At 37.5% G+C, this 25,302-nt stretch overlaps 1 protein-coding gene across 13 annotated transcripts in view; it reads right to left on the reverse strand.

Moving 5' to 3' along the window:
• Positions 1 to 882: 882 nt before the first annotated feature.
• Positions 883 to 25,302, reverse strand: part of APC (APC regulator of WNT signaling pathway) — a 135,353-nt gene continuing 110,933 nt past the window's right edge. For 4 of the 13 annotated variants that reach the window (XM_073802396.1, XM_073802397.1, XM_073802393.1 and 1 more), the window contains 8 exons: positions 23,123 to 23,501; positions 21,331 to 21,426; positions 19,985 to 20,038; positions 16,126 to 16,301; positions 15,474 to 15,551; positions 15,068 to 15,184; positions 10,114 to 10,328; positions 883 to 8,553 (listed from right to left, as the gene is read on the reverse strand). In XM_073802396.1, the coding sequence (XP_073658497.1) occupies positions 1,971 to 8,553; positions 10,114 to 10,328; positions 15,068 to 15,184; positions 15,474 to 15,551; positions 16,126 to 16,301; positions 19,985 to 20,038; positions 21,331 to 21,426; positions 23,123 to 23,501 (7,698 nt within the window). In that variant the 3' untranslated portion in view covers positions 883 to 1,970. The remainder of the gene's footprint in view (positions 8,554 to 10,113; positions 10,329 to 15,067; positions 15,185 to 15,473; positions 15,552 to 16,125; positions 16,302 to 19,984; positions 20,039 to 21,330; positions 21,427 to 23,122; positions 23,502 to 25,302) is intronic. The other 9 variants (XM_073802398.1, XM_019940826.3, XM_073802401.1 and 6 more) reach the window with 6 other exon arrangements.

Raw genomic sequence — 25,302 nt, forward strand, 5'->3', positions numbered from 1 at the left:
AGTAACTCAAAAAAACAGAAAATCAGGACTAAAGGAAAAGGAAAGAAATATGACCTATATCCATGTGTCCCTGTTGGATAAGGCAGCCTTTGAGAAAAACAGAATAATTTAGTATTACTACTTACAAACCATTTCATTCAGATAAAATTTGACAAAAATTTAAATGCAGATATACTCCAAAGGTCAGTAAATTGAGGTGTTTGCAAAGTGGTGCAATAGAAAGAGTATGGGCTTTGGAGTCAGATGCCTTATTTCAAATCACAGCACTTATTAACTGGCATGTTAGTAAATGACTTTAAAAAAGTCATGACCTGTAAATGATAAACACAGGTAAGGATAGATAATTAACTACATGATGTGATTTCAAAGACACCAGGTAGATGTGCTTACTCCTCACCCCCTCTCCCAGCATCCTGCTATATCCAAATACCTTTTCCCTTCCCCCCAACACAGAGTGCATGAATTTTATTATTAAAAATAAATTTTCATTTATTCAACAAATATGTGAGCATTTATCATCATCCTTACCCTCTGATCATTTAGAACAAATTCTGGGAAGATATACTGTTAGCTTTTTAAATACTTCTATCAGTTTATCTTCCTTCCTGAAGGATTCTCTCCCTGCTGTGTGAGGAAGCGGGAGCTGGAACACATACTCCACAAACCTACCTATCAAAAACAAAGTCTCCCTTAACAGACAGGGGTTTCCAAATAGCCTTTTGAATATCTTAATAGTGTTAAATCTACCTTTGAAGTTCAACATGATTTGCATTTTCTGAGCATGGCAAAGTGCTGATTATACTTGGTGCTAATCACACAGTAACATTTTTTTTTTTCAGGAAAGGTTAAGTGCCAATGCATGGAATGGTTAAATGCCAACAGTCAGCTTCAATTGTTTTTATTACAGTAAGAGGAATTTTACTCCTAATGCATAGAATTTGAAGAAAAAAATTATATAAGCTTTTAAAAGAGGCCCTTTTGACAATTATTAATACAAATGTGAAATAAGACCCTTCAAACAAATACCGATTTCAGTAAGTTTATACATACAGCAATAATTTATTCTTAAATGTTCATTTAGTTTCTGTAGAGACACGATTCATGTCTCATTAATAAAAGAGCAGCCATCTCACCTCAAATACCAGAATATACAACAAGTTACAGCATAGCAAAAATTCTACCTACTTTCAGATAAAATCTAGTTCAGGTAAAATAGTTTCATTCAATGTTTTACAGTTACACAGATTTTTTGTTTGTTTGTTTTGAGCACAAAATAGTGTAAGTTGTTACACTATAGCTATCTATATGAACATCATGTGACCACAGAATTGTTAATCATTACTTCTGAAATTGAACCATCAGTTTCATTCATGCAGTAAAGCAAAGCAGGCTGGGTAAACTTGTTCATCGGGAACCATATTACTGTGAATTTCACAGCCACATGATTATGATGTCAGATGGACTCACAAGGACTAAAACAGAATGGTTTTTGCATAAATACCAATTTCTCCCTGATGTAAGTTTAGTCAGTTTATAATCTAGAAATGATTGATAACAGCAATATATCATATCTTCTATCTGTAGTGTTATTTTAAGACAAGCAATAATTAAAGGATGATGGGATGGGATGCTACTTAAATACATGAAAAACATACTGTACAAATATACTTGGCTTTACCATTTTCTTCCTAACTATCAAGAGTGCCTCCCAAAATATGACCAGTGAAGATGAAGTATACTATCAAATATGGCTTCCAGAACAAAAACCCTCTAACAAGAATCAAACCTATTTACAAAATTTTTCAGTCTTTTAGTTTCATTTGAAACAAAATTTCTTTTTTTGAATTTTATTTTTTATACAGCAGGTTCTTATTAGTTATCTATTTTATACATATTGGTTGAAACAAAATTTCTACATAGCAGTTGTAATTAACACTAACACATTCTTAGTTTCATCATTCCAGCTCTTTTTAAACAGATGTCACAAGGTAAGACCCAGAATGGCGTTTAGGACTTTGAGTTCCACTGGATTCTGTATTGTCACTTTTTGAATCTCGTTTCTTTGTGTTGTTATTCACTGGCGTTGGGATCTGAGATGGTCGGGCTGAAGTGCTATCTGCGCTGCTTTTCCTTGGGCTTGGGTTGTAATTAAAAGGACTCACTCTGGCAGCAACAGTCCCACTCGGTGAACTGTGCTTGCTTGAGCTGCTAGAACTAAATGGGGTACGTTCAGCTATTGAACTTTCATTAGTCTCTGATGCAGGGACAGGATGACTTTGTCCCGGTTTTCCCTCAGTTCCTTTTTGGTCTGGGGCATCTACCTGAATAAAGGAGTTCAGGCGGTTTTCCAAACCCATGGTGCGTACAGGAGCACTACCATTGCTCACATTTTGTTTCCCCTGATGATCTTTTGAATCTTTAGTGTTTGGGTTTCCCTTTTCTGAAACAGTGTCAATCACTGGGGGAGTATTTCCTGTTGGAGATCTTCCAGACCTAGGGTTGTTAATGGGGCAGTCCTCAATTCTCACCCAAACATCCTCTGTTTTAGAAACAGCAGGTGCCATTTGATAAATCAGAGTCTTTGATTCAGCACCATTTGCAGCACCTGAGGAAGTGGTCTGAGAAGTACTATTGGTGGGAGAAATTTCACTTTCTTTCATTTTTCTCCACGTTCCTTTTGTGGATACTTGGTTTTCTTTAGTTAGTTTGGTTCCTGAAGTAGAGTTCACATGTTTTTCATCCTCACTTTTTGCTTTTTCACTAGATTCTGATGAAGCAGAAAGAATTGAGGATGAACTTCCAGTTCTCCTCCAAGTGCTTACTCGAGGAAGGGATGATGAGTGTTTGCTGTGCTCACGTTTCCAGGTTCCTGACCTATTGATGGGAAGTCTGGAAGGACTTTCAGAATGAGAGCGTGCTATGTCATGGCGCTTTACTGGTCTTCCATCATTATACTCTATGGTGGGACTGAGATTGGGTGGGAGTTTTCGCCATCCACCAGCCTGAACAGATGAATGTGTAGACAGAGACATATCAGGAAGGGAAGGACTTAAAATTGGAGTCTGTGCCTGGGACCTACTGGGAGAATCTGGTCTAGAAGATGGAGAAAGAGATTCAAATGAAGCGGATTCCTCCAATTTTCTCCTTAGGGTTGGGCTTGGAGCTTCTTTGATGAAAGTTGACTGGCGTACTAATACAGGTCTCTCTGACCTATCAGATTCACTTCCGCTTGATTTAGTTGAAGACATTCTAGAAAGTTCTACCTTTTTATTGGATCCATTGCTAGTACTCATTTGACTTAGTCCTTTGGAGGCAGATTCACTTCTTGGGATACTACTGACATTCTTGGATAAACCCGTTTGTTTGGTGAGGTTCTGTTGGCTCATCTGTCTGCCAGGAGATGTGTAAGACATTTTCCCAGAACCCGAGGACTTAGTTGAAGCAGTACTAGGGGATGACGTCCTTGGCAGCTGAGATAATTTGTTGGGAGGACTTATTCCATTTCTACCAGGAGAAATTGAGTTTCGCCCTGGAGACTGCATAGGTCTACTTAATGGCTGCTGGGCAGGTCTTGAAGGAGTGGAATCTCTAGATCCTGATCTAGAAGGCCCTTTATTTGACCCAGGTGTCTGGGATGCCTGCCTCGTAACAGGGCTTAATTCTGACTTCACTGATGGCTTGGCTCCTCTGGGGGAAGTGGTAGCTGCCTGACCTTCACTAGGGCTTTTGGAGGCTGGAGTCTTAAGGGGTGGGCCTTTTTTAGAAACTGGACTTGTACTTGAAGAGCTATTCCGAACTCCTGGAATATGAATCATTGTCCTACCTCGAGAGATTGAAGGCATGTTTGTTTGAAGGGGCTGTTTCATTTGGCTTGAAACTTCTGAATTAGATCGAATTTTTCCAGTAATCAAACTTCTATAAACTTTTTTCCCTCCTTTTATTCCTTTATTTTCAGATTCTAACTTCTTAGCTTCCAATGTACTTTTCTCCCCAGGTTTTAGAATTCGTGGGCCTTTATTACTTGCAAAGGGTTTTTCCTCTTGATCAGGTGTAAGATGAAATGGTGATCCCAGAGAGATTCCTGATTTCAGGGAAAGGATGGAATCTGAATCAGACGAAGCTTGTCTAGATAAACATGCGGCAGCAGCAGCTTGATGTAAACTACTTACTATGGAATTTGCACCTTCCTGAATAGCTTTCCAATCGAAATTTTCTGAATCAGGGGATAAACCATGTTCTGAATCTGGTCTCTGTATATCTTTCAAATCAAGTGTCAAATCTTCTGCTAATATGCCACCCATATTTCTGGGACTATGCTTTTCATTATCAGCCTTGAGTCTTGAAGGCTTTTTCTTTTTTGGCATTGCAGAACTTATACATTCCTGCAACAGGTCATCTTCAGAGTCAATACTGAGAGAACTGAGAGAACTGTTTCTTGAGAAACAAACAGGGGTATCTTCAACGTGAAATGATTTAGGAGCATAACCTGACGCCTGAGGTTTACTTGGTTCTCCCTGTGAGTCAGGGGGCTCTGTCTCTTTGATAGGTTCATTTTCCTTGTTGTTGTTGTTTTCTTGATCAATGTCACTAAGAGAACTTAGAGAGGAATTTCGGGAAAAGCAAACCGGAGTATTTTCAATAGCAAAATTCTGTAATTTCTCATCTGTTGCTGCCCCTCTGTCTGGTATATCTTTGGAGGGCTGGGGAAAAGTGGATTGCTTCTGCAGCACGGGTTTAGGCTGACCTCGATTTATTGGATGTTTTGGAACAGCTTGTGTCTTATTAGCTGATTGTTGGTTTGAGGTTAGTTCTGTGTGGTTGGTAACTTTAGCTTCTGATTCCTTACTTTCCTTCCCCTTTCTTAATTCAGCCTTTTCCCTGGAAAGGTCGACATCATCATCATCAAAATCTAGAGAACTCAAAGAATCATTTCGTGAAAAACAGTACGGAGTGCCTTCAATAGGTGTGTAATGATGAGGTGAGTCAAAAGTAAAACTTCCTCTGACTCGATCTTCATTATTTGGGACCTTATCATTGAAGTCCTTGGAATTATTTTTCAAGTTCTGTTTCTTTGAATCTTTGTTGTCTGAGAAATTTCTTTCAGCATTTAAATTATTTTTTGAGTCTGTATTTTTTCTTACACGTGTCCTGTATTCAGTATTTTGTGGTATAGGTTTTACTGGTGAAGTAGGTTTCTTCTTCTTACCATCTAATTGATTTTTGTTAGTTCCAGATGAAGACATAGATGCTTGTTGGACCTGGTCCATTATCTTTTTCACACGGAAAGGCTTGTGACTTTTTCCTTTGGGCATAGCAGAATTAATGCATTCTGCAAGAATATCACCTTCTGTTTTATTGTCATCCAGTTCAGGTATAGTTACAGATGAGGCTTTCCCTGTTTGAGCCTCATCTGTACTTCTGCCTTCTGTAGGAATGGTGTCTCGTTTTTCAAATTCACCTGACTGTGTTCCTGCTCTAACACCTTCTCCAGCAGCTAACTCATTTGGAGGGGATTCTATCGTTAGATCACTTAGAGATGTAGCTGTGGAAAAGTTTATAGGTGTCCCTTCTACACAATACACCCGAGGCATATCATCTCCTGGTGTAAAACTAACATGCTTTTGTGCTTGTAATCTGTTTTGTGATGGCAGAAGTTTGTACACAGGCAGTTGACTTGGTTTCCTTGCCACAGGTGGAGGTACTTTGGAAGACGTCTGGGCTGGCTTTTTGGCTTTGCGTGAAGATTTTGTTGGCATGGCAGAAATAATACACTCTTCTAGTATTTCAATATCATCATCATCTGAATCATCTAATAGATCTTTTTCAGAATCAGTGGGTTTTTCTGCCTCTTTTCCCTGGCTTTCATTTGATTCTTCAGGCTGCTCATTTTCTGTTTCATTCCCATTGTCATTTTCCTGAACCGGAGGCATTATTCTTAATTCCACATCTTTCTGAATAAATGGCTCATCGAGGCTTAGAGCACTCAGGCTAGATGAACAAGAAAATCCATCAGGAGTACTTTCTGTGGCAAAATGTAACAAAGCATCAGCATCTGGAAGAACCTGGACCCTCTGTACTGCAGCATTTACAGCAGCTTGCTTAGGGCCACTTTCTCTCTTCTCAGCACTAGGGGCTTTATTTTTAGGTACTTCTTGCTTAGTCTGAGCTGACTGAGGAGGAGGGGGAGGAGGGGTTTTACTTCTGCTTGGTGGCATGGTTTGTCCAGGGCTATCTGGAAGGTCACTGGGGCTTATAATGCCACTCACCATTCCACTGCAGGGTTCACTCTGAACGGAGCTGGCAATTGAACGACTCTCAAAACTGTCAAGTGAACTGACAGAAGTACATCTGCTAAACATGAGTGGAGTCTCCTGAACGTAGTGCTCTGGTGGACTTTTAGGTGTCTGAGCACCACTCTTTGATGGAGATTTGGCCCCTGAAGAAAATTCAACAGCTTTGTGCCTGGTTGATTCTGAAGATAAACCAGAAGCCTGGAGTCTGCTGGATTTGGTTCTAACGTGCTGTGACACTGTTGGAACTTCACTCACAGAATCTTCAGTTGATCTAGTTCCACTGCTTTCTTTTATTTCTGCTATTTGTAGGGTATTAGCAGAATCTGCTTCTTGTGTTGTCTGATCACACCCTATTTCGTCTTCAGCTGATGACAAAGATGATAATGAACTACATCTTGAAAAGCATATTGGGGTATCTTCTACACAGTAAGTCTGTATTGTTTCTTGGTTGATAGAGGGAACTTTGCAAGAGGAAGAGGTGGCTTTTTGGGTCTGACCACTCCTGCTCTGTGCTGAACTGTGATGGAGCTGATTCTGCCTCTTGGCATTCGATGAAGGTGTGGCTGTATTCTCACTGCTTGAAGAGATGTGTTCAGTTTTAGTGCTCTGTCCAGATGAATTCTTTGAGAATGAAAATGCTGGTTTCTGTGAAGAAGGAATGTCTGTGGTATATTTTAAACTATAATCAATAGGCTGGTCCACGTGATGTTTTTCTTCATTATATTTTATGCTATAATTGGTTGGTCTCTCTTCTTCCTCATGTTGCTCTTCCTCAGAGTAACGTTCACTATAGTTGGTTGGCTTATCATCTTCATAGTCATCTTCCTGACACAAAGACTGATTTACATTTTGATTAATTCCATGATTAGAACCTACTCGATTTGTTTCTGAACCATTGGCTGCTCTTGACCTATATGGGGAAACACATTCTTGCTGTCCAAAATGTGGTTGGAACTTGAGGTGTTTATCATCAGTGCTCTCAGGATATACAGGATAAGTTGTGCTTTGACTCCTTGATTGTCTTTCCTCATTTTGTTTTATTTCATCTTCTATTATATGTTTGGGTCTTGCCCACCTTTCATTCTGTGAAGGACTTTGCCTTCCGGAGTTCAACTGTTCATCAGAATATTTAAGACTATAATTTATTGGTGTATCTAGTTCTCCATCATTATCATCCATATGATTTGCACTATGTATTTTATGGGCTAGGTCAGCTGGATACTGACCATAGCTGCAAAATTTACTTTCCTCATCTTCAGAATAGGATTCAACTGAAGGTTTCATTTGACCTCTTTTACCATAACCATCACTACTGCTGACACTATTTAAACTATCATTTGAAGATCTCTTGTATTCTACTTTGGCATATGGCACTGGACATGTCCTGTTTGAGTTTTCTGACTTGGTGAAGTTGTAAGAGTTTGCATGTGTGTGGGCGGTAGAGCTTCTTCTTAGTGCATTCCTCTCATCTGTCCCACAATGTAGTTCCGGGGTAGACCCAGAACTTCTGTCTTCCTGGGAGGTATGAATGGCTGACACTTCTTCCATGACTTTGGCAATCTGGGCTGCAGTGGTAGAAATCTGCAAACCTCGCTTCGAAGAGGTTCCTGGATTTTCTGTTGCTGGGTGGTAGTTGACTAGGCTAATACCTCGTTCTCTCTCCAAACTTCTATCTTTCTCAGAACGAGAACTATCTAAACTTCCCCTTGATGAAGAGGAGCTGGGCAACACTGTAGTATTTAAATATGGTGACAAGACAGTCATGTTTCCAGTATTAAAATTGTCTGACCTATTATCATCATGTCGATTGGTGTCAAAAACATAGTCACCATAGAGATTTTGCTTGTGTCTCTGCTTACTACGATGAGATGCCTTGGGACTTAAATTGTCAATATTGTCAAAAGTTTCTGATAAATGCTGAGCATCTAATTCTGCTTCTAGGGCTTTTTGTTTCCTGACATGAAGAGAAGGCAAGCTTGAACCAGGAGACATGATATTGGCATCCTTATACTTTGCAGGTCTATTTGCCATGAGATTCCTTAAAGCTGCAGCACTTCCCATAGCAATCATCTTGTGCTTTGAATGAATGAGGTTCTTGAGCATGCTGACTGCTCCCATGTCCCATAATGCTTCCTGATCTTTAGGATTTCTTGCTGAGAGATTCCACAAGGTTCCACATGCATTACTGACTATTGTCAAACTGTGAGATTTCAAGTGTTGTAATAAGGTTTGTAAGCAATTATTCTCTCTTAGGATTTGCCTGAAATAAAAATATCACAGAAGTAAGGTAAAAATCTGTTCGTAGTAACAACAAATAAAAGGACAGAAAACAAATTTAAATCTAAAGATAACTACTAAAGCTTATTAACAACAGGCATAATAAAATTACACCAAATTATACTATAAATTTCAGGCATTGCCTATTTCCTTTTGTTCTATCTTAGTTCATTTAATGTCTATTGTTTTAAAGTACTCATCTGTCAGGGTAAAAGCGTTAAGTTTAATCAATTCTGCATTTCCTATTCTGACCCAATAGCTTTAAACACTTTTCCTGAGTAGATATATTTACTTTATTTACATAGTGACGGAGTCTCTCAGTTTGAGGAGTAGAGATGTATTATGAAATCTTAAGCTGAACAGGGGCTGTGGTAATTTAATCTCTGGATGGGCACCACAATGTTGACAAACTGAGACATCTCAGAAGAGGTAGACTGATTGACAATAGATCTTAACGAAGTCAGGGAGCACACTGTAAGCTCCTAGGTCAGCAGAATGACTTTTAGATAATCTTTCTGCCTCTGGTTTGATTTTGTAATACTGCCATTCCCCCTTACAAGTGTTCTCGGGCAAATTGTGTGTAGTCATTATTTCTAAAAATAAACTGAAAGAAAAGTTTTCAAAACATTAACTATAAAAACAAGAGTTAAGAGTCAGCATAATGAATGTTAGGATCTGAAAGAGCTATGGCTTGTTTAAGGCATGGTAAAATGAAGTTTAGTGACAGCACAGTTGGCACTGGTGGGCTTTAAAACTGATAGACAAGGGTGCAGTAAGCTTTACCATGGCAGCTCTCTAGCAGTCCAGTAGACACCTGAGTGCTTACTGAGTCTAAGAGGTCTTCTATGAACAGAAGAAAGGACTATAAGGCTTGTAGCTGGTGCATCAAAAACTTAAAGAAAAGATGTTTACATTCTTTTCAAAGCCCTTTTACTAAAGGTACCTCATAGTCTTTTTGAAAATGAGAGAGGAACAATACAGGATAAAATAAATAAATATGCTGTGAAAGATACCCATATTTTTGTTGAGATAATACAGAGCTCAAGTTCTGAAGATATGTGCCTTGTACCTGAGGTGCCTCTTAGGCCTCACAGCTCTAACAGATTGGATGAATGGTGGTTGGCTGAAAAATACTATCATTATTGATGTTATGGCACCACTAGAAAAATGTGAACCATCGTACTCTCTGGATCATAACCACAAGGTTTTGTTTTTTATAAACCTCATATTCGTTTAAGCCATGCTAACATACAGGAAAGGATTTTCTTCTCTGTAATATTTATGACTTTCATTTTTTCTTCTACACATGGGTTATACCTCTCAAGTATCATTTATTTCTAGACATCTTTATGATACTATGAACTTGTATTAGAATAAATATGTTAATGAATAAATCAGGAATTAATAGTTATATTTTCATTGTCATAAATGTAATTTGGCTTAGAACTTGCATAATTACACAAAACACTGCTTACAGTTGAGTCTTTCTGAGAGTATGAATCTTATAATTTCATTTAAAAGTAATATAAAACCCTGTATTTACCTGTGGTCCTCATTCGTAGCTATCAAGCTGGACACATTCCGTAATATCCCACCTCCACTTTCAATAATAGCTAAAGTATTTGTCTGGCTCCGGTAAGTGAGCGTGCCAACCAAAAATGCAAGCGCACCATCTACGGCACATATATCAGCTTTATTCTCAGTGCAGTGTGCTGACAAATTCCATAAGGCACTCAATACGCTTTTGAGGGTTGATTCCTATCAAGAAACAGAATATGTGTCATCTAATTAGAGTTGGAATTTCCTTCTTATAACGTCTATGTTTACTTCTATTGAGGAAGCTTTTTTTTTTCCCTCTTTAAATCTTCCCTGCTGCCCATCCTTCACGGGTAAAGTATTAGGAACTCCTCATTTAGAAAAACTTTCATAAAATATCAAATCGAACTTAAGACAGTGATATCCCCATGAAACAAGCAGAACGCAATATTAAAATAATGACCTTTATGAACTTTATTCTAAGTGTTTAGATGGTGCACGCATATCTCACAAGAGCTTATATTAGAATATGAAACAGAACTGATGTGCATTCTGAAAAGATAGCATTTTCAGGACAACAGAAGCTAGAAAAAGCCCTCTACATGCTGCTATGGAAAGATATCTAGATGTATCATTAAATGAAAAGAGCAAGCTGCAGAGGAGTATGTGCAATCTTATTTGTATAAACACACACATATATATTTATGTGTGGTTGATTCAAAAGTAACAATGTAACTTATTAAAAGGAAAGCATACTAGAAAAACTCCAATTTCTTAAAATCCCCAAAGAAACAAAGTAATTGAAAAACCAGAACTCCCTGGTATACAGTATCACAGTAAACTGACAAATTATAAATGCCACAGAAAATACTCTGAGTATACAATTAAGGATATTTGGTCAAAACTTGCCATGATCCTGATGTCAGTCTTTCTTCTTACTACAAATCAATCAGGGAACAAACAAACATTCATTAGAGATCTACTCTGTGCCTATCACAAGTAGAGGCACTCCAGAAAACATAGCAACTGATACTTGCTTTGAAGGTGCTAACTGTTTACTCTGGGGAAAAAAGAACGCAAAATCATACTTGAAACCAAGGGCTCTAATGGAAAGATTATTGCCATCTGAATTTAATAAAATAAGTAAAATATTTCATGGAGCAGAGCAGCTCTGCAGAAGAAAAGACATGTACATTCAGAGAGAAGGCAAGGGAAGTAGGAGGAAAGGCATGGAAGTGGAAATAAGCAAGGGAGGACTAAAGAACAGAAAGAAGACACAGAGGAAGTCAAAGTCCATGCTGGGGCATTGTGGGAAGTAAGGTCAGAGAGGTAAAAGGCGGCCCTGAATGTCATGGCAAACATTTTGGGCCTAACCCAATAAGGAACAAGCCATTGTATTCTCTTCATCAAGTTATTAAATGAATAAAACAATGTAGGAGCAGGTTTAGATACTACTTATCAGGAAGCAGGGAAGAAGTGCTTTCACCACTGAAGATGTGAAAAGGCTAAGAGCTCAATTTTAATTACATTGTGAATGAGGTAAAGGTGGGACATTCAAAGTATCCTGAGAACAGAAAAAAATGGCAAGAGTTTAGAGGAGTGAGCTAAACTTACAACTGACCTAGAGGTGAGACTTGAAGGTAGGAACATAGAAGTTGCTCTTCAAGACTACATGTAGAGGGCCAAGGGTCTTGTTTCAAAGAAGCTTTATAGTCAAAGGAGACAAGGAGAAATGATTAGATGTTGGAAGTACAGGTGGTAAAAACAAAGGGAAGAGATTCAGTAAGGAATGTGATCAAAAAGTATCAAATATAGGTGTAGGTAGAAAAGAAATACCCTAGTTAATCTATAAGTCTAGATTTTGTTAGAAGCAATATATTAGAAAGGACTGAAGAAGGTATGGCCAGTTAAGAAATGAAGCAAGTGACTACATGTTCAGGGTTTTGGTTCTTACAGGAAAAAGAGGAACACTGCAGAAGTTAGAAGAAGCAACAGAGGATTTCTGTTTTCATTTTCAAAATATTGGGCTTCTTACAAATAGCTGAAACATAAAAAAGCCGACTTCTCTACACCCAGTAGAGAAGATATAGAAGACAAGAATAAGGGACTAACAGCTTTGAGTAAATAGCCACGCTTAGGGCACAGAGTGCAGGTGAAGGAAAGATTCTGCTGTGTAGAAGAGTAAGAGTCAGCGAATGATGGTAAAATGATGCAGTACGTGGGGAACATGGAAGGTAGTTTTGGTTCTTGTGGTCATTAGTAGTAAATGAAGTTGACAAGGAAGAGATGACAAATTAAAAAAGAGAATAAGAACGTTCATAATGACGGCTGCACTGAATGTAGAAAAAGAGGGAAAAAATAAATTCTAATACTGCTAACCAGAGCAGGCCCAAACCAGAATTGGATATTATAAATTTCTGATGGGCTACTTTTTCCAAGATTGGGCCTTGCATTAAAAATTTATAGATGAATTTAGGGAGAAATGGTCTTTAAACTACTCTTCCTTTACAAGAACAGGCTATGTCTTTCCATTTATTATGGTCTTCTCTTACGCTTCTCAGTAGGATGTGTCTTTTAATCTAACTTTCTTCGTTTGTAGCAATTAGTTTGTATGTAGATCTTTAAGGTCCTTGAGCGACAATAAAATAATGAGCTATTCAGCAGCAATACAAGTTCCCATAATACCTACAAATACGTTAAATCCTTCTGAAAACACACAAGCTTGATAAGAAAGGAGTCTTAAAGTGTACATGGGGCTAATTTTTTTGTATAATTTTATTAAGGTATAATTAGAGAACAATAAACTGCACATATTTCAAGTGTGCAATTTGATCATTTTTGATGTGTGTGTATACCAAGATAACATTTATATCACTCCCTCCACTTTCCTCATGCCACCCGTAATCCAACCCTAACCCCAGGCAACCGCTGTTCTGATTCCTGTCATTGTAGATTATTGAATGTATCAATAGGTCATTCTTTTTTTTTTTAATAGCCAAATTGTATTCCACAATTTGTTTACCCATTTACCTATTGATGGACATTTGCGTTATTTTTAGTTTTTGGCTATCACAAATAATCTTTCTGTGAATATTTGTAAGTCTTTGTGTGAATTTAAGTTTTTGTTTCTCCTGGGTGGCCAGGTTGTATGGTAGGTAAATGTTTAATTTTAAAACACTGCCAAATGTTCTCTAAAGTTGGATAGGCATACCTCAGAGATATTGCAGGTTTGATTCCAGACCATTGCAGTAAAGCCAAGTCACATCATTTTTTTTTTTGGTGTGCATATAAAAGTTATGTTTACACTATACTGTAGTGCATATAAAAGTTATGTTTACACTATACTGTAGTCTATTAAGTGTCCAATAGCATTACATATAAAAAAAAGTACATACCTTAACTGAAAAATAATGCTGTTGGAAAAATGGCATCCATAGACTTGCTTAATGCAGGGTTGCCACAAACCTTCAATTTATAAAAAATGTAATATCTGCAAAGTGCAATAAAGCAAGGTATGCCTGTACGCCACGTAACATTCCCGCCAGCAGTGTGTGAGAATTCCAGCTGCTTAACATCCTTGACAACACTTGGCCAATATTTTAAATTTTAACCAATGTAATATCTTTAATGGTATCTCGTAGTTGTAATTTGTATTTTCCTGATGACTAACAATGTTGAGTATCTTTTCAAGTGCTTATTGGCTATTCACGTATCTTCTTTTCTGCAGTGTGAGTACAAGTGTTCTGCTGATTCGGTAGTGTTTTAAAGGTATCTTTATGCAGACCCTAAGTATATTTGAGTATTACCTTTTTTTCCCAGTTTTGAGATATAGTTGACATGTAACACTGTTTAAAGTATAATGATTTGACTTACAAACATCATGAAATGTTTACCACAATAAGTTTACTGAACATCTATCATCTCATACATACACAAAATTAAAGAAATAGAAAAAAATTTTTTTTCCTTGTGATGAGAACTCAGGATTTACTCTCAAAAATTTTCATATATAATGATACAACAGTGTTAATAAGATTTATCATACTGTATATTACATCCCTAGTACTTATTTATCTTATAACTGGAAGTTTGTACCTTTTGACCACCTTTGAATATTAACTTTATATCCAGTTATTTAGTTGAATACTTATTTCTAACAATTTTTCAGTTGATTTTCTTGGGATTTTCAGGTATAAAATAATTTAGAAAAAATACATAAGTAAACAAACAAAACATCCCCAGACTCTTCCTTCTCTGAAAAGGAAATTTTAAAGAGAAAAATATGTAGGCTCTGGATCAAGGAGGACTGGTTGGGTGAAAGGAAATTCAGATTAGCTGAAAAGACTTGCTTAGTTCCTCTCAAATTTAAAAAAAATTTGCTTAGTTTCTGAAGTAGATATACTATCTGGAGATTATTTCCTTTTGTAAACAAATTATTATTTGAGGTATTTCTCACCTTTGGGTCTGATTACCTCTTGACAGGGTGACTATCAGAATTTGAGGACTCAGGTAGATTGAGATTTGGGCAGCAAAGAGTTAACACTCAACACCAGTGATTGGCAACGGAGGGTGATTGTGTCCCTTTTCCTTTACAGAGGACATCTGGTAATATGTGGAGATATTTCTGATTGTTATGACTGAGGGGAAGGTGCACTGGCATCTACTGTGCAAAGGCCAGGGAGGCTGCTAAACATCCTACAAGGCACAGATCAGTCCTCCAAAACAAAGACTTATCTGGTGCAAGATGTCAACAGTGCTGAGTCTGAAAAACCCTGACTTATACTAGGCTACCTTGTACAATCTTTTCTGGCTTAATACTTTAGGAGTTTGGAGCAGTCTAAGTCTAGGGATAGGTAAGATAAGAGGGTCAGAAATTAGTGAGTCTCAGGAGTGGGAGATGGCAGCAAAAAAGTATGCCAAGATGAAATCCCTATTGTAATACTAAATGTTTTCAAAGGTACCTTTTTCACTTCCAAAGCACATTCCATCAATGCTTTCACACTTCCAACTTCACGCAAAGTCTTTTTACTATTTACATCTGCTCTCCAAGACAGATTCCTCAAAACACTTGCAATAACCTGCAAATAAATCAATTTTAGAATAATTTGTTTATAAAATTATTCATACTAGTTGCTTTCTTGTTCGTAATGTTAAGAGTAGAAATATATCAATAAATAAATTTCTTCTAAATGCTAATATAGTGCCAAAAGGAATTCCTACAATATAATTATTTTCCTCTATTCTGGTGTTAATGTAGCCACAATTTAAACATGAGATGCTAAACAGTGAGCCACAGCTTAAATTAATCTAAATCAGGGTATTAACCCACTAACAGCCAAGAAAAACATTTGAAATTCTAAGTAGTACCTGCTGTAAGTCCTCACTTTCAGATTTTAGTTGGGCCACAAGTGCTCTCATGCAGCCTTTCATAGAGCATAGTGTAGCCTGTAAAATCAAATATTGCAGAGGGTCAATAATAAGGCAACCTGGAGCCATGCTTTATTTTTGACTAAACTTCAAATCCAGTTTCAATCGTCTCATTTCAATCCTAACTAATGTTTTACCCATAAAAGAACTAGAACCAGATTACATAAATGAAAGACAAATACCCTCCTAATCCTTTGGTATTTGTTCTTTTCTTGGCAAACCGGAAAAATAAAGTGAATAAATGATAAGAAACAATAAGCAAAGGGTTTTAAAGTCTTTTATTCGGATGGAACCAACACGTGTATAACACTTGCACCAATCATCAAGATTTCCAGATTTTTGCTATCATTCCCAGGAATAGTATTTTAAATGTGATCACATAAATCCACGACTGTGTTCCATCTTTTGCCTTTGTTTAGGCATAAGACAACCAAATGAGTAAGGATATGCAGTGAGGTATGAAGTACAGGTTTTTGTTGGTCAGTGTTTAATGAGGAGAGTGACAAAAAGAGAGTCAGTGAAAAGTAGTTTGTATGAAAGTAAAATAACTCACACCAGAGATATCATAAGAAATGGATCTTATAAAACATACCTTGTTGGCTACATCTCCGAAAGTCAAGTTTGTCAAAGCCATTCCTGCATATCGTCTTAAGGTAATACTGTAGTGGTCATTAGTAAGTCCATACATTTCACAGTCCACTTGCAATAATTCTGCAATGGCCTGCAGTCCCCCTAATTTAAAAAGGGCAAGAGGAGAAAGATAATAATCTAAAATAAAACAAATGGGTACCAAGTTTATAAATTATTAGGAAAAAATCTCAAAGAATGAGAATATATAAATTTAATTTTGTCTTTAGAATTACAAGCTACAGATAATATTATAAAGGACTTTTGTGTAATATACTTATAAAGTACAAGTGACAACTATTCCATTTTCTGCCAGTTTCTCCACCCTCCAGCCCCTTGCCTTACTGAGTGAAATGAACATTATACTCTATTTACTGCACATACACTGTATCTTGTCACGGATGAAGAAGGCTATTTTCTAACACTAGGTCTTCCTGAATGTAAGCAGAAAAAGGTAACTTATTTTTATTATTAGGACTTTACAAACACTCTTCATTGTCACACACTGTGGCCTAATCACTTGAATATACTTTTATCTCCCAAATAATTTTTAGTATCCTTAGGAATACTAAAACTTCTAAATGAAACTGTGCATGAAGCAGAGCTTATTTTTTTTTTATGAAAAAGAATTACCTATTCAACTTATTACTAAGCTCTATAAAACCATTTTTAATTTTTACTTTTTTAATTCTTACTTTTTTTTGATACTCATGAAGTGTCAAATACCAATACTAGGATTTAGTATTTTCTTTCCCCTTGATTCCCACCAATGGGTATACTTAACAACGCCCACAGTGGTCAGCAGTAGGAAGGCAAGGAGGAAAATGAAGGGAAAGGAAAGGAAAAGACATAAAGGAAGGGGTGGTAAAATGACAAAACAAAACAAAAAGACAAAAGGTGAAGCAAAATGGTGAGGGAGTAAATAAAAAGAAAAATAAAAATGCATATGGAGGTTATTCAAAATATTATTCATCATCAATATTAATCATCATGGGACTGGAGACATTCTTTTGTCAGAGAAGTGGCTTAGACAGAAAAAGAGAAGATGAATATAAACAGGCAATTCTTGGATACTGTAAGTCTGAACAATCAGGTCATTAATCTGAAAGAGGATCGGTACATTTTTGTAAATGATCTAGAAGGGTCAGTATGTAGATGAATCAGCAAGTCTGCAAAATAGACCAAGTTCTATCTTGGGTCAAGAATGCCAGGCCAAGGGATTTAACTCTTGGAGCATTTGTGTAAATCTTTATAACTAGCACCAATGACAGATGAGTTTGAATGTAGGTAAGTAAAAATTAATTTGGTTAAGGGAAATCCAAACCGTATTTAGGAAGATTTTCCTCCATCCACCCATGATGATGGGAAGATAAACAACCAACGAAAAAAACAGCCAATGTCTTTATGGAGCTTACAGATTAGAGCAGAGACAGCCACTGAACAACTAATTTAAGTGTACTGGATTGTGTAGAAGCACAGGGCAAGGTAACAGGTGAACTTAACCTAGATTGGGAGGATCAAGAAAATGGCTGAGGAAATAATGTTTAACTTGAGACTTAAAGGATGAACAAATATCTAAAAAGGGTGGGGCAGAAACAATAAGTAAGCATTTCAGGCAGATGAAACAGCATGTGCAAGGACTGCTGGGCCTGAAATATACAGCAACAAGGAGAGGGTCACAGGTAAGGCTACAAAAATGGGTAGAGGCCAGATTATGCAAGACTTTGTGTGCCTCACCAAGGATTTAAGGCAGGGGAAGGAATAATCAGATGTATGTTCTAAACAGATTCCTATGACTGTAGGCTGCAGAATGGATTATGATTGGAAGTGGGGGGACAAGTAAGACAAACTATGGGAGAACGGGAGAGATGACAGAGGCTTGCTTGGGGTGGGGATAAAAAGAAGAGCAGTGATATGAGATGTATTTAAGAACCAGAATTAAAGCATTTACGAGACATAGGGGATAAGGAATAGACTCGTGGATGTCTTCTAAGATTCTGGCTTCAGCAAGTGGGTTGATTGGAATGCCATTTTCTGAGAAAAGGAACCCTGGAATAGACAGAGATTTGGGGATAGAGGAGACAACAAACTCAGTTTCTGTCAGCTGAGTCAGAAATGTCTGAAAAATCATCTAGGTGAAGATGTTGAATGAGCAGTTTGAAAAATGTGTGTAAATCTCAGGAGAGAGAACTTGGATTAAGCTGTGAATTTGAAAAACACTGTAATTGAAGCCATGGAGTAGAGGATACTGCCCAGGGAGAGTGGAAGAAAGCCTAGTACAGAGCTTCAAAAAATTCCACTATTTATTACTTTGGTAAAGAAGAAGGAACCACCAGTAAAAGAACTGAGAGTTTTGACCCAGGAAACAGATCTGGGAGTCATTGTTGACCTGAAGACAGTGGCCTTGTGTACTGAGGAGATCACCAAAATGTTGAGGATTATAAAGCAGACGATCAAAGCCAAAACAAAACATACTATGCTTCATGCCTACATAAAATCCTGCCTGGCACAGCAGTATCTGTGATACTGTTTTGAGAGAGGTGAAATGATCTAAAGAAAATCCCAAGAAGGCACCTGACTACTTTTGTATGGAAAACCCAAAAATCTTAGGACTTGATTCTAAAAACAAAGATTAAAGAAGGATTTGGTCAATGCCAATAAAACCATGAAGAACATGGCTAATGAAAAAAAGGACATTCAATAAAATTTAGTGTATCAGATAGAAGAGAGAGCCCTTTATGACTTCAGGCAGGTAAAAAGAAAACCTTCAGTGAATTTTCAGGCAAAGAATCTATACATTAAAACTACAAATGGATTCACAAAAATATGATGTGAATTCATGAGCAATACAATAAAAAATAGGTTGCCCTAAGAAATATTAGGATGTTTCAAGGTAATGCAAAGGTCATGAACACATCCTTCCACATTTTCTTGGTGCCTATGTTAGAGAATAGTGGTCCAGATGAACCAAATACTATCTCCTATGGTATCTCATAACCTTACAGATAGTAGAGGATCAATGGCTTCAGGTGACATTTAACAAAATCCTTAATTTAAACTTATCAAAAAGAGATAATAGAAAGATGATACTTAATTTTTAAAAAGTATATTACTTTTCTTTTACTTGGTTTAGATAGTCACCATTAGCATGAAACGCCTCGTTCTAAAATAAATATTAGGGGCTCAGCATCAATATTCTATATATTGGTGTTTCACAAAATTTCCCGATCATAAGAATCACCTGGGCCACTTATTAGATTTGATTCCTAGGTTCCCTCCTCCGGAGATTCTACTTTACTAAGCTTGCTTACCACGCATGGGCCAGAGAAATACATGGTTTGACAACTGCCTCTGGTGATCATTATGATCTAGTTTGGGAAACACTAATGCAAATTAACTATGAATTCCTTGAAAGTCAGGACCACATCTTAATCATTTTTATACCTAGTGCCTAGCACAGTTTCTGGGACAGAGCTGGGAATTCATAAATGTATACATTACTGATACTATGGTCTAAAACTTGCAATACTAATAGGTGCAAACTTAAATGACCCTAATAGTTGTAAGAATTTTCTTCTATGTACAAATGACGGTCCTAGCTGACTGGGCTTAGAAATTTCCCTTCATCCACTTGGGACTTCTTTCCTCCTTATTCCTCACTGTCAGATCCCTTGTGCTGTCTTAATCCATCTCCCCACGGTCCACACACCTTGGTCCTTCTTGTGCCCCAATGCGAATTCAGAGGCTAGGAGTGAGAAGAAGGTAATCCCCTGTGGCTACACCCCCAGCAGTCACACCCCCAGAGGCCCCATCCTGCTCCTCACCTGAAAGCCCCTGCCCTAGCTCCTGTGATGAAATGCCCCGGGTAGCCTTCCTACCTGAAGAAGGAAGAGGAACAAATACTGAGTCTAGATTTTACTTGGAAATTCAGATGATTAATGTGTCAGTCCTAGTCTATAGTTCATTGGAACACAGGAACATTTATAAAAACGTTTGCGGGAGCTTAAAATTGGATTCGTTTTCCCGTTGATTCATTATTTTCCCCATTATTACTAGCGTTAAAAAAAAACACCCAAACTTAAAATTTCACCAATGCTGAGGCAGTACTGAGGAGGGGAGAACTCATAAGCTCGTACTCAGTTTCACAGGAGGCTGGGGGCATGGGGGAAGGAAAGAGAATCAAGTGGGCCGACTGCTAGGGCCTGTGGGAAGAAAAGCATGGCTGGAGGGCAGGCGGGAATCACAAAGTACACAGCCTCCCAAAGTGATGACTCTGAAGGAGACAACACTCATTTTTGGCCGTTCAGGTTCTCTGTGTTTAAGAGTGTCATGACTTTGTCACTTTGAAGATAAGTGATGAACGATAATGATGAGGGGTGGCAGGAATACACAGTGGGGGCTTGAATGAAATGTAGCATAACCGGCACAAAAAGCAAGGGCACAGCTACACTAAGATGGAAACTCAGTGTATGGTTCTTGCTTGTGGCACGACTAGAGCGATCCAGTTCACATGAGATGGCTCAGCATGATGCAACTTATAAATACCACATGTGCAAAATGAACCTAGAAATCAAAGAAAAACCATTACATGAAAAATGGGGGGCACAAATGCAGGTTATATAAGGTTTAGAGTATGTGAGAACACATACCTAAGAGTAACCCTTCCACAATTAATGGAATGTTTCTAACATAAATCAGAGCATAATGCTTTTCCGTATTAATCAGTTTCAGAGATACCACGCTGCTTATCATGAAAATCCAGTAAAGTACAGATAACCATGTAGATAAATGAGAATCTTAATAATAATTCCTTCTGATGTCTTTCAGAAGTGACTGAGTTCAAGAATAATTACGTAGCCCCACGTCTCAAAACAATTCAAATTACCCTCCCCATCAACTGTCACCCAGGGTCTACCTTGACGATAGAGGCAAGAATGGACCGTTTAGTATTTTTTCCAACCTTTGGCTAAGATTTTAAAAATCCAAGTTAGGTTACAAGGGTAGCAGTTTCTGCCACTTAGGACATTGTCTCCCCTGGAAACCAGAGTATAGTCATTTGCTACAAGGAGGAAGCAGATGGTAATAAAAGTTACTGGCCTTATATCCTAATTCAACAATGATGAAAAATCTTTAGTATTCTTCTATGGCATTAAGGAACATTTTGTCTTACCAAGTTCATTCATCGCGTGTCTATGCTCCTCATCAAACGAAAGTTTCATTAGAACACACACAGCAGGACAGATTTGATGTTCAACAGGAGCTGGCACTGAAAGATAAAATTGACATAAACCATAATGCTTTGTTTTCTCAAAAGTAGTGATGTTTATTATACTTAAAAAATACTCAGGGCTCACTAATACATCCCTAATGCATAGCAGTTTAGTGAATCAACAAGTATTTGCTAAAGAGATGAATATATACTACAAACATGGAAAGGAAAACGTAAGAGTTTTTCTTGGTTCCACAAAAATGTCTACCTCTCATCAGCCTTTGACCAAGTCTGCTGGTCCCATGCAGGTTTATGCTATAATTCAAATAATAACTTAAAAATTATATTGGCTATATGAAACAATAAAAACATTTTGGTATAAAACCTTTTATTTACAATCTCTATTTAAACTTAAAGGCATGTGGCTGTATACAAATGTAGTAGAGAAACCTAGTATAAACCTAGTATAGAAAGCTTACTATACAGATACCAGATAGTAAACAAAAATTTATAGACAAGGTGTCCAAGAAAATGTACCTGCACATTTAATACCATGCACAAAGTTTCAAAACTGTTACTTGAAATAAAAATTTAAAAAGCAAGTCTATTTTTCAGAAGTAATAATATTTATTCTATTTAACTTTTCTGAGAGTAGGTATTAAGAGCACAAAATGCGAGTCATTATATAATTGTGGACAAAGAAAACAATCCAGAAAGACAATGTTCTTCCAGTAAAGCATCTTATAGTTCTCCTCATCCCTAGGACAAATAGATATAAAGGACATTTCTGCTGTACTCTATTCTTGAAAACTATTAAATTTTAAATAAATTCACTTTTATACCTACCTAAAAAAAATCTGCTAAATCTTTATAGATCATATTCTCATCATCACTCTTTCTCCTACTCCCGAAATCAAGATACTGATACAATAGTCCTTTGTCATGTGTGTGTGCGCATGTGTGTGTTCTTATCAGGTGAAAGGAAGGTCTTACCTTATATACTTACTGCTTTTGGTTCTTGCTACAGGAATGAAGTAAGTTATGTCCCCAAAGGTCCCAACTCCCATGTTCCCTGCTCCTGAGGGAGAGGGGCTGGTGGCCAAGGGTTTCTCCCTGAGCAAAGAGCTGGGAGGCTGATCACCCCACCAACTGGGGCCCCATGGCCTGAAGCAGGATGGTGCAGTAGGAAGAGCACTGGGCTGAGAGTCAGGAGATCTGACCTCTGATCCTGGCTCCACCACCCACTAGCTGTGAGGCCACAGGCAAGTCTTTTAGCCTCTCTGAGCCTCAGTTTCTTCATCTGTAAAATGGAGATGATATCTTCCCTTCCTACTTCACAAGGTTGTTGTAAGGATCAAATAACATACATAACACAGCTCTGTATCCACTGAGTAGAGTGATATGCAAATGTAAGAGATTATGGGTTGGTCACTAACAACTGAAGGAACTTATGTAAAGTCACTTTCTTGAGCTTAATCTCAAGAGATGGAGGACATAATCGCTCAAGTTCTTTCTAGATCTGCTATGCTATGACTCTGTCTTGATTTTCTGTTCTTTTGTGGTTGCACTGTAGTACACATAACATTTTCCTTTGCTAACTTTTTCTAGAGAAATTAAGCTTTAACCTATGTTAGCAGTGTAGATGGCTAATATGAATTTCCCAGGCCTATTCATAAAGACACCATCCTAATTTAAAGTTTTCATTTCAAAAACTTTTACATTTGCTTTGTAACATGCACCATACGGAACATACTTGGATTTTTGTCCTGGTCCATGCCTTGTTCATGGGCTTCCTGCCACTCCCAACAGGTTTCACAGTAAGCTCGTATCTGTTCCAAAAGATGAAGGACTCGGATTTCACGCCTGCCTCTCTTGTCATCAGGCTGTGAGTGAATGATGTTGTGGAGTGCTGCACTGGCCCTGGCCCGAGCCTCTTTACTGCCCCGGGAATTTCCCAACAACACAGAGTCTTTGTCATTGCCATGTAAAAGCTGGATGAGGAGAGGAAGACATCCAGACTGTCGCATGGATATACAGCTGTCTTGGGAGCTAGACATAGCTAGCAAAGTTCGCGACATATCATCCTTATCATGAGTACCAAGCATTGACAACAATGAATACACCATTTCCACCTGTGGGCCAAATGAGTTTAGAAACAAAATTATGACTTTAATATCCAAAAGTCAACACCAATGAAGTGATGAATGGGATATTTATTGTAACTCATTAAAAACAAAAACAAAAACAAAAAAAAACAAAAAAAAACAAAAAACAAAAACAAAAACCCCTTTCCAGGATGAAGTAATGAGCGTTATTTCAAAATCCATATAATATAATCATCACCAACTTGTTTATGAGTAAATATTAGTAGTGGTAGTACATAGTGTTGAAAAAGAGAAAGTAGGTTCTTGCATAAACCCAAATTGCTGTTTGTCTGGATCAGCTGGTGATAATCCACTGATTATGATGAATGACAATCAACTGATTTCTCTCTCTCTCTCACATCTCCCCCCGCACCACACATACCCACCCCCACCAACACACACACAGAGTCAGAAATGTGGTTTATCTAAATTCTTTACACAATTTAAAATTTTAATTTTTAATCTACAACCATAATCAATAAAGAGAAAATATTTTTCAGCAATTATTATTTACTAAGTACCAGCTCTCAGCAATTGCTAACCCTCACCAGATTATAAGTACAGTAAGTCCCCTACATATGAACAAGTTCCATTCTGAGAGCACGTTCACAAGTCCAATTTGTTCATAAGTCCAACAAAGCTAGCCCAGGGACCCAACAAACACAATTGGTATTCAGTACTATACTGTAATAGGTTTACAATACATTCGCATCTTTGAAAGTTCACAACTTGAAGGTTCATATGTAGGGGACTTACTGTATAATATTGTTAAAGTTATGATTTCTCCCTTATACATGTAAACATATTTTGTTATAAAAAGAAGAATGCTCTGATCATACAGGGATACAAAGCCAGGATTCTTATTCAATTTCTTTTTAAAAGCAGCTGGTAAGCATCAATTACTCCCTGACCATAAATTCTAAGAATTTACTTAGAAGCAGATTAGAAACAGGAAACAGTACCCAGTTATCCTGCCCTGTGATCAACCTCATTTTAAAGTGAGAGCTATTACATAAAAGTAGAGGCTATTACATAAATGTATCATATCTGTAAATTAGTGGTTCTTAACCAGGGGCAATTTTAGCCACGCTGAGACACTTTTGGCAACGTCTTGGAGACATTTTTGGCGGTCACAACTGCAGGAGGAGAAGCTTCGGGCATCTAGTAGGAAAAGACCAGGGATGCTGCTAAACATCCCACAATGCAATGAGGAATTATCCAGCCAACAATGCTGAGGCTGAAAAACTCTACTCTAAATGTGTAGACACACACTACTCTCAGATATGACAGTTTTATTAGGAAGGCAGTACAGAACTGTGGATAAACAGTCTTTCAAATTCTGACTCCACCATTTACAAGTGAGTTGCGTGACACGACCAAGTTATTTGAATTCTCTGAGGCCCAGTTGTCTCAGCTGCAAAATGGAGATATTTACCCAATAGGGTTTTCTTTGTGAAGATTAAATAAAATAACACATGTATGGCACAGTAACTGGCATTCAAAAATGTAGTAAGGTCTTAATATTATCATGCATAAATCACTTCAAAAGGAAATGGTATTCTAGCTGCCAGTCTTCATGCAATAGTACTGTTGAATATTAAACATTTTCTTTATAGTGAAAACTACCTGTTGATGTTGGACAGATCTGGGGTTGAATTCCAATTTATTTACATGACAGCTGTCTGAATCTTTTTTTGGCCTCCGTATTCTCATTTTAAAAAGAGGGGCAAGAATACCTCAAAGGGTTTTCGAGAAGATGAGATAATAAACATACAACTCCCAGCAGTTA

Source organism: Tursiops truncatus, chromosome 3, assembly GCF_011762595.2.
Source record: "Tursiops truncatus isolate mTurTru1 chromosome 3, mTurTru1.mat.Y, whole genome shotgun sequence".
NCBI classification, from domain to species: Eukaryota; Metazoa; Chordata; class Mammalia; order Artiodactyla; family Delphinidae; genus Tursiops; species Tursiops truncatus.